This window comes from Cyphomyrmex costatus, unplaced genomic scaffold (genome assembly GCF_001594065.2).
Source record: "Cyphomyrmex costatus isolate MS0001 unplaced genomic scaffold, Ccosl1.0 scaffold146, whole genome shotgun sequence".
Classification (NCBI taxonomy): domain Eukaryota; kingdom Metazoa; phylum Arthropoda; class Insecta; order Hymenoptera; family Formicidae; genus Cyphomyrmex; species Cyphomyrmex costatus.
Genome location: NW_017275457.1, coordinates 354 through 10382, shown reverse-complemented (window position 1 = coordinate 10382; position 10029 = coordinate 354). Strand labels below are relative to the sequence as shown.

Here is a 10029-nt window from a genome sequence, read left to right as displayed (position 1 = left end):
GAGAGCAGCTGGCATTTGTCGGAAGAAAAGACAAACGAACGGGTTTCCTTCCCTCGCTGTCGCCGCTCGTCCGCCCGGTCGAACCGGGCGCGGACGCGTGCGCGTGCACGCACGCACGCACGCACGCACGCGGGCGCGATAATTCACAGGTTCAAATCACGGTCATTCCACTCGCGCGCGACCTTGTTCGAGAACCGTGTATAAAAGTCGTATGGCGACGCAACAGTGAGCGTACAGTTTTCGTCACCATTCCCGCGTTGCACGCCCCGCGCTTTTATGACCCCTCGATCCCCGCCCTTTCTCCACCCGCTCCCTTTCCTGTACTTGAACTCGACTCAGGAAAGCGGCGATCTCTCTCTCTCTGCAGAAGCGAGATAAACGCTTAGCTACGTATTTGCTACAACTTGCGATACTTCAACCTCTCGTCGTCTGCACTTATCTCGTATTTTGTATTCTATTTTGAGTTTCTGTTTAATTTTATTTTTGCTAATCTCTTTCGGTTTATAAATACATATATATGTATATATTGTTTTTCTTCCTTTGTAATTAATTTTTTAAACTGTGTGTCGTAAACTTTCTTTGTTCTTTACATTAACTTTTACTTCAATGTGTTTGTTCTTAGAAGGTACAGAGTCCTGGAACGCTGTACAATAAGGGAACGCTCCTTCCCCCTCTCTCTTTCTTTCAAATGAAATCACTCTCGAGCGATTCTGTTCGCTCGAACTTCTCTCGTTGAGATAAGAGATTCTTCACTCGAATTCAAAGAGATTCTTCTCTCGAATATCCCCTTCGCTCCTTTTCTTCCTTTCACGTCCCTTCTCACGGTACGGAATTCTTTATCGCGAAGCTCCTCAGAAATCCTCGCCGGCCAGCGTGATTGTGCTTATATACCATTCAACGACTGTAATTTAAAAATAATGCGACTCTCGCGCGTCGTAGGCGCGGATTGCACGACGCGTCGTTCGACGGAAACGCGATCGATCTGACTCGCGCGCTCGATCTCCGCGGCGGGAGAGACCTTTCTCGCTTCGATTCGCATTCGCCACGTTCACCTCGATAACAAAACCGGGTCGGGCGAGGGTGACTCACGCCAACCGGCGAGTCGCCTCTCGCGGTCGACGGACGCGACGAATTTTATTCTGTTCCTTTATGCCTCGCCTCGGCCCGACGATTCGCAGATCACGGCAGCGCGAATTGCGGCAGAGAAACACGGAGTGCCGGCCAATCGATGACAAAATTGATAATGTAATAAAGAGTTCCTCCGGACCCACCACGATTGGTAACGCGATATATGTTTCTCGGGGACACCAAGGAACTTCGGGGTGAAAGATTCCCCGTGGATTTTTGATCGTGGACAGTCCTTTTCTTTTCGCTTTCTCCTGATATTTTCTTTCCGCCGCGTTATTCAAAATACACGCGAATTTCCGAACGCGATGCACTCGCGAGACGCGCGCGAGAGATACTCTCCCCTTCGCCGGCGATTCGCTTCGAGAGACGCGCGTTTTCTTTCTCTCTCTCTCTCTCTCTCTCTCTCTCCCCTTTCGTTGTTTTTTCTCTCCCTCTTTCTTTACTCCGTACTCTTTCTCTCGCACACTTGTTTACTCTCCTTCCCTGTCGACTTGTTTCCCCCCCCCCTCTCCTTTTCCCTCCCTCTTTGTCCTCAAGTTTTTCTCCCCTGAGAGTCGTCTCTCTCTCTCTCTCTCTCTCTCTTTCGGTCCTCCCCTCCCTCCTCAAATTCAACTCTTTCTTCCTCGCTTGGTGTCTTCTCCTTTTTATTTTTTCTTTCCTTTTCCCGCTGTCGCAACGAGCGCGTGCCACGTAACAGCTCTATGGGGTTTTAAAGCGAGTACTTCACGGTGTCCGCGTAAGACACGCACTGAGGAAGAACGAGCTGCCGACGCGAGCAACGGACTGCAAGTCCGCGTTCGTCCGTTCACCAATTCAACCGCCGGCCGCCGATCCACGCACCCACACGCACGCACGCGCGCGAGGTGGCGGAAGGGGAGAAATAAAGAGAGAGAGAGAGAGAGAGAGACCGTAGGTCCGGTCTATCGCAGCGAAAGGGAGGACGGGAGTGCGGCGCGGCGCGCACGCGAGAGAGGAAGAGAGAAATGCATCCGAAGATGGTGAACGGCGATGGGGTGGGGCGAGAGGGAGAGAGGGTTGGAACGAGGGAAGCAGGTAAGCACAGGTAAGGCGAGCGCGCCAGGACGGACGCGAGGATCGAGACACGCGGAGGTTGCTCCGACGATATCGTTGACCCTCGTGTGACACTTTTACTGTCTTCGGAGTATCGATCGATGTTGAAGAATGCGATCACCGGTAGAATGTATTAGGTATCGATTAGAATTGTAAACAAAACGCGAGGGACGTCGTAAAGCGAGCTGCGGTGCGTCACGTTAATTATAATGAATTCGGCCACTTGAATTTTGTGTGCGTATATTAGATAATTAGTACGTTTTAAGAGCTGCTGTACACGAAATTTGCAAAGTTCAATGTAAAAGCAGCATATATATGAATACTTGGAACGATTCAACGTCCAATAATGACGTTGTTATATTTGGTAGAATATGTATGTATTATTTAATTGGGGTTTATTATACTATTTTTAGGCCACTGTATTTTCGGATACTTTGTATAAAGTAGCCTTTGTAACATTTTAATTATAATGTGTGTAAAAAATATTGATTTAATTTTTAAAGAATGCAGTTTTTTATTTATTTTTGTATATTTATTAGACTATGAAGTTTTATTTAACAAAGGTGAGTTAGTTTCTCCAAATCAAATTAAAAGAAGTATTAGTTAAAATTAGACCGCATTGACTATTAAAATCGATATGCATCAAGAAGACATGTCGACTAATTTACAATTAGTCGACTGAACGATAGACTCTTTGACATTCAAAATAAATTTTCTCGAAATTCTCTGAAATTTATTTATTACTTATAAGTGCTAATTTAGTTTTACTGATTTATTACAGGCGTCGATCGATGCGCGTTCCTTCCAAAATATCGATACCTGTTCGCCGAAAAAAGGGTGTTTGACTGATATGAGAGGCAGAAAAGATTGGTGGGTAGGAACGAGAGAAAAGCGAGAAAGGATAAATCACATCGATGTGAATAAATTCAGATTGCCCGTGTATTCTATTTCACACTGAATGGAAAAACGTAGATATAGGTATCTTTTGTCACGCACAATTCTATCGTCGTAACGTTGGAGATTGTATTCATGTGAATCAAATTTCGAATTTATTATACAGATTTTTCGATTCCGGATTTAAATAATTTGGGACTCGATTCGATACAAAGGTAAATGATTACCGAAATTTTAACTTGTTGAATAACTAATATCCGACAATTTAATTTGAATAATAACAATCGACAACAGAATTATAAAATTGATCGCATCGCATTACCTTATAGTCTCCATGTTATAAAAGCAAGGTAAAGAGAGAAGACGAAACATTACAAAGAGAGAGAATGAGTGAGTGAGAGAGAGAGAGAGAAACGGATGCGAAGGCGGACATGGAAGGCTCGAGATTGGTCGAGCCTCGGGTCCAGCCATGCCGTTTGCGGACAATCACTGGACCCTATCACAACTCAGGTGTAACCGCATAGCCATAAACTTACAGCCTACATGCGCGATTAAATATAAATAAGATTAATGAAACAGATACCTATTTGAAAAGAAACGATAGATTTTCAATAAAGACAAATTTGATCAGAAAAGCTAAACAAGTTTAGTAAAATCCTTTGATTAAAGAAATGATCATTTATAATAATACGCCAAAATACACTAAAATATTAACTTGATAGAACAATTTGATAAATGGAATTATATAGATATATTTACCACACGGAGAAAATTTTATATTTAAACAATTACAGTGTCCCTTTTACCTTTCGTTTATGTTTATATTTAAACCCTTGTAGAAAAGTACTACTGAGCACTAGGAGTATTTTGAGGCACTACTGTACTACAGCACTACTCAGCACTACTGTACTACACCAACGCAGTAGTACTTTTCTACAAAGGAAATTACTATAATGTGATAGAATGTGTGGACCATCGTGTAATTATAAGTTTAAATGCTCTATAATCATTTTTTTTAAATAATAATATAAACTATTTACACTTTTCCATAGTATTTAAATCACACCTTGTTCAATAAAAGTTAGTATTGTGTAAAGATAAAGAATATATAAATAACTTAGCAAATATTCTTTTTTTTGTTTGCGTACCATAGTACAAATTGTCTCTTTTCATTGCTTAAGCACTGGATTTAATAAAAATTATTTCATTTATGTGATAAAATTAGTATTACCATAGTAAAAAAGTTATGTCGGAATATTGTTGTGAGGGTCCATCCGAAAATACAAGACATAGTAAAATGTAATTTAAAATTGTATTAAAACTTATTATAAAATTTTCTCCGTGCAGTGGTGAAAAAAACGATGAGAAACGATTATCTTTGATTTTTGAACGATGTTATCGTTGTACAAAATATTATAAAAATATTTTTTTAAGTTTTTATTAATTTTATCAAAATTTTACATAGTCAATTGTGTAAGCTAAAACGTGTGATTTTTTTTGCACATTTTACATACATTTAATATATGAATATGTGTATATCTTATTATATATATATATTATAAAATTTTATTATTGTACAAGTTTTTATCATATGTATATCAAAACTGATACATTTGAAACGTATGTAACAATAAAATAAATTTTAACATCTTATTAAAGTGCACGTTTATCTTTCCTTGAAATCAATTCATCAAGTCTCCTTTCTAACAAGTCGGCATCTAACCGATGTTTGCACAAATACTGACCTTCTAAAAAGAGAACTGGTATGTCATACTTATACAATTGGAAATAGCGTTCATTTCCTCGTGCAAGAATGTCAACTTCTTCCAGCTGATAACGACCGGCGAAACGTAAACGCAGCTCGTTCTTTAAAATGTCGCAAAGCGGGCATGTGGTGAAAAAAACGATGAGAAACGATTATCTTTGATTTTTGAACGATGTTATCGTTGTACAAAATATTATAAAAATATTTTTTTAAGTTTTTATTAATTTTATCAAAATTTTACATAGTCAATTGTATAAGCTAAAACGTGATTTTTTTTGCACATTTTACATACATTTAATATATGAATATGTGTATATCTTATTATATATATATTATAAAATTTTATTATTGTACAAGTTTTTATCATATGTATATCAAAACTGATACATTTGAAACGTATGTAACAATAAAATAAATTTTAACATCTTATTAAAGTGCACGTTTATCTTTCCTTGAAATCAATTCATCAAGTCTCCTTTCTAACAAGTCGGCATCTAACCGATGTTTGCACAAATACTGACCTTCTAAAAAGAGAACTGGTATGTCATACTTATACAATTGGAAATAGCGTTCATTTCCTCGTGCAAGAATGTCAACTTCTTCCAGCTGATAACGACCGGCGAAACGTAAACGCAGCTCGTTCTTTAAAATGTCGCAAAGCGGGCATGGGCTTTTTGTGTACAATGTTAATTTTGGTGGAGAAGATATCTGATGGGACCTAAAAATCATATAATAGGCTTCTACCTTCGAGAGATTTCCTTTGCACGTTTCAATTCAATATAAAAGTCTAGAAAATTAATCAAGTTACGGATGTAAAAGAGTTTGTTTCTATATATTCATACAACAAAATATATAAAACGAGACATGACCAGTATAATACATGTATAATAAAAATATATCGTTAAAAAAATGTAAAAATGCTATACAATCATAATCTTATAAAATATAATAAGAAAAGCTGAAGCTTTTCAATTATAGTATTTAAAATTTACTTAATCGTGTAACTTACAGTGACACGATATAGTACTTCAACAACATACAGTTTAGTATAAAAATAACTGCTCTTTTTTTATATACAATTCATAATATCGGTATTAAAAATAGATTGCCTGGTTTGTGCAAATGGAAATGGCATCCGTGATGATCTGCGAACTTACAATTTCTCAATCAGGATTGATGACGCTCCACCGCCTCCGTTGCAAATTGATGCAACGCCTTTTTCTCCAGTTTTCAATGCATGCACCAAGTGTACTACGATACGTGCTCCTGACATTCTATAAGATTTATATTAATTTTGTAATACGCATTAAAGTGTACGGAATATAATAAAATGTATTCCAATAAACTCACCCTATAGGATGTCCAAGTGAAACGGCACCACCGTGAACATTTACCTTGGCAGGATCGATGTCGAGTAATTTCTGATTTGCCACAACCACCGTGCTGAATGCTTCATTGATTTCCCACAGAGCTATATCATTTTTATTAACTCCAGCATTTTGAAGCAGCTAAAGGCATGTGAACAAAAACTTTAGTTTATTTTTCTACACTCTAGAAAAACTAATTATATATCAGTAAAGAACTCACTGATGGCACTGCAAGAGCCGGTGCGATTGGAAAATCTATAGGATCCGTTGCCGCATCCTGAAAAGCGACAACCCTAGCCAAAGGCTTGAGATTCAATTTTTGAGCGACATCACTGGTCATTAAAATTAAAGCAGCAGCACCATCATTTAGCGTGGATGCATTTCCAGCCGTTACTGTACCATTCTCTTTCTACACATACAAATACAAATATGTATATATAAAAGAATTAGATATTAGACAAAAACTTATATAGATACAAATAAATCAGCAGAATACAACCTCACCTGGAAAACTGTGCTCAATTTGCTAAACTTCTCGAAGTTGACTCTTTTATATTCCTCATCTGCAGTAAAACTTACATCGGGTTTACCCTTTTTTTGAGGTACGTTAACAGATACAAGTTCATCCTTAAATACATTATTATCATAAGCTGCTGCACTGCGTTTGTAACTGCTGATGGCATACTCATCTTGTTGCTGACGAGTAATATTAAATTTTTTAGCTGTGTTTTCAGCACAGTTACCCATGTGACATTTATTATAAACATCAGTCAATCCATCAAACACAATTCCATCCTGTTAAATTTTTTTATGTTAATCACTAGTATTAATATAAATATAGATATTTTTATTTTTTAACGCACGACATAAATACATATAAAAATATATATAAAAACTAATAGGAAAAATAAAGGGATTCAACCTCCAATTTTACTCCACCATATGACGTTTCACCACGTGATAAATAATATGGCACATTAGACATAGATTCCATACCACCAGCTAAAACGATCTCTTGATGCCCACATTGCAGAGATTGAGAAGCCAACATGACACTTTTCATACCACTCGCACAAACCTTATTTACTGTTGTACATATTGTTGACGTTGGAAGACCTAATAACAAATATATTAAATTTTATTAATATGTTATAGAATACTTTTTTAGGCAACACAGCCGATACAAATGTTACTCAATCCTTCTTGTATTCAATGAATAACAAGGATAAAACAACAATTGTTTCTTTAAAAAATGCAGCCATAATAAACTTTGATACCTTATTTTGATATCATATTTTTTATGTATTTGTAAAAAATTTTTTTGTTACTATTATTGTAAAAATTTATGAAATATGGTTATCAATTATACAGGGTGTTTAGAATTTAAATGGCCAAACTTAGAGGGCGATAATACTTCAGTGCAAGAACGAAGTAACTGTTTTGTATTTTTTCTTAGTTAATTCCCTACATGCTTCCGAAGTTTGGTTGTTTCAATTCCAAACACCCTGTATAGATATAAATATAAAACAAATGAATGCATTTTCAATACCTGCAAATAATGCAGCCTGTCTTGCTGGCGCTTGACCCAAAAAAGCTTGACAAACATTGCCCATATATATCTCTTTAACTTGTTCTTTGACAATACCAGCTCTTTCAATAGCTGCCTAAAAAAATATATTATTGAATTACTAATCATTTAAAATTAATTTTAAATATTAATTATATGTTTCTGTGTCGAATTCTTACTTGTAGAGCTAGTGCACCAAGCTTAGTAGCTGACATGTTTGCTAGAGATCCAAGGAATGAACCCATTGGGGTACGCACAGCACTAACTATCACAACATCATTTAATTTGATCTTTGAACTATACAAACGTTTGCTTATAAAATTCATCTGTAAAAAAACATAATTTTTTAAATAAACTTAAGAAAATATATCTTATTAAACTATAAAAAAACATGTACTAAATTATGTAAATCATATTTGATTAATAAATAACAGTCAAGTGTACGTGATATATGACTGCAAAGTAAATTACATATGCAAAAGTAACACCATATATATTTTGTACTTTTTAAAACAATCAAAATGTATTAAAAGAAATTTTAATTAATCTCGTTACTTACTTTAACTAATCTCGTTACAGTCGCCATAATAAACAATATATCTTTTATTAAAAATAGAAATATCTTAATGTCCAGTCGTTCCGAGACCACTATCAATATAAATCAGTGCAAAATGGTTTCTTGGTTAAGTGCATTGGATGCATTCCATTCATTCACCTTTGCCCTCCCCTTATGACGCTTCTATATTTGTTGGTAAGAGAAAGATTGCATATTTATTTTTCTATTTTTTTGCTTTTCAATAAAAATATTTAATATTGTCAATATAAAGGTATTTTAATATTGTTTTCATGTCACCGACGAGATATTAGGTCTGTTTTTTTAACTTTTGCACAGTTCCTGTGCACCTATGCACGGTTCATCATTCTTCCTTTTCCCTCCACGTTGGAAAGAAAAAAAGAGAAGCAGGAACTTTAAAAGAATAGTTCTACCAGAGAGAAGCCTGAGAGCGGCCATGCCCGGGATTTAGCTGTTACTTTATTTTGAAACGCCACTTATGTCCACAAACCGTGGACTTCGAACTATGTAGCCAATGTCCAAGATCGTGTCGGTAATGTCAAAGATTTATGGTTCGAATCTTCCCTACGTCCATGATTTAAAAAAAAAAAGCCTCTGAGGTAGAAAAATTGAAACTAAAAGGGTCAAGTGACCAATAGTGGGGATATTCAAATCTATACGCGCATAACAATATGAATATAACCGGTTATAATAGTAAGTTCCTGAGCGATGTGTTAACTAATGTTATTAACATTATTTAAGTTTGCATTATTTAAGATAGAGAAATATACCGTTTCTCAATCTACAATAATGCATTCTTAAATAATGTTAATAACATTAGTTAACACAAAGCTCAGAAACTCTCCTAACACAATTTGTCTAATATTATTAAAAATTCTTTTATTTTTAATAATATTTATATCATAAATATATATTTTTTTGTACATTTTTCAAATATTACTATAAAAGTTACAAATAGTTTTCGCCAATTTCATTTTATTTTTTTAATACTAAAAATATAATGCAACACATTTTCCCGTCCCACTTTACAGACTGCGGACTGTCGGATATACAAATATTTAATACCCGGTGTGGTTAAAAAATGTGATGCATAGCATTTTCATGCTCCACAGCATCATACACACAACCAATCGCACTTAAGAATATACTATAATATTTACAATATGCATTAATAATATGTATAAAAAAGTATACGCATACAATTTACAACATAAATCTATACAAGTATGAAAAATTGAGCAAAATACAATATATACCGTACATATATCATAATAAAATATTACCATATATACACAATTAAAACATTTTCGAAAAGAGGTTATTAACAAAGCAAAACGAGAGGAGCAATTGAGGAATAAATACTAATAAAACAAGGTGGGAAGAATCAATTAAAAACACCAAAACAGTTGTAATACACCCTCTTGGATTTCTATTATTTGGTCGCCTCTTCCATTTCCGAGATTCGTCCAATAACTACTACTGATACAACTTGAACAATCTTCGACTTTACCCCTACGACACATTCCACGTAGCGGATACCTCTTTTAGAAAAAATCGTTTTAATGTTCCAGAAGTCATTTTATGTCTCGATTGCAGCTTCTCCACATGGTACGTGTGATAGACGGTGCAGATTGAGCCAAGTAGAGACTGCATGTGCAAACGA

The 10029-nt window shown here is 35.6% G+C and overlaps 1 protein-coding gene and 1 long non-coding RNA gene across 2 annotated transcripts; one reads left to right on the top strand and one right to left on the bottom strand.

Annotated features, from left to right (window-relative positions):
- The first annotated feature begins 3001 nt into the window (after positions 1 to 3001).
- On the top strand, positions 3002 to 3625 carry LOC108783280 (uncharacterized). Its single transcript, XR_001941015.1, has 3 exons — positions 3002 to 3177; positions 3260 to 3308; positions 3423 to 3625. It is a non-coding gene; the product is annotated as an uncharacterized LOC108783280 (long non-coding RNA).
- Positions 3626 to 5925: 2300 nt separating this feature from the next.
- Acat1 (Acetyl-CoA acetyltransferase 1) lies at positions 5926 to 8378 on the bottom strand. The gene is made up of 8 exons (XM_018551781.1): positions 8352 to 8378; positions 7972 to 8118; positions 7775 to 7889; positions 7148 to 7341; positions 6730 to 7020; positions 6446 to 6634; positions 6209 to 6366; positions 5926 to 6132 (listed from the first exon to the last, which is right to left on the bottom strand). Exons 1-8 carry the CDS (start codon positions 8376 to 8378, stop codon positions 6012 to 6014), a joined length of 1242 nt encoding a protein of 413 aa, XP_018407283.1. The 3' UTR covers positions 5926 to 6011.
- Positions 8379 to 10029: the final 1651 nt, after the last annotated feature.

Coding starts and splice junctions, on each gene's coding strand:
- Acat1 (XM_018551781.1), bottom strand. CDS start 8,378: ATGGCGACTGTAACGAGATTAGTTAAA. Junction 7,890..7,971: donor TTGGTGCACTAGCTCTACAA/GTAAGAATTCGA, acceptor ATATTTTTTTAG/GCAGCTATTGAAAGAGCTGG. Junction 6,367..6,445: donor CGGCTCTTGCAGTGCCATCA/GTGAGTTCTTTA, acceptor ACATGCCTTTAG/CTGCTTCAAAATGCTGGAGT.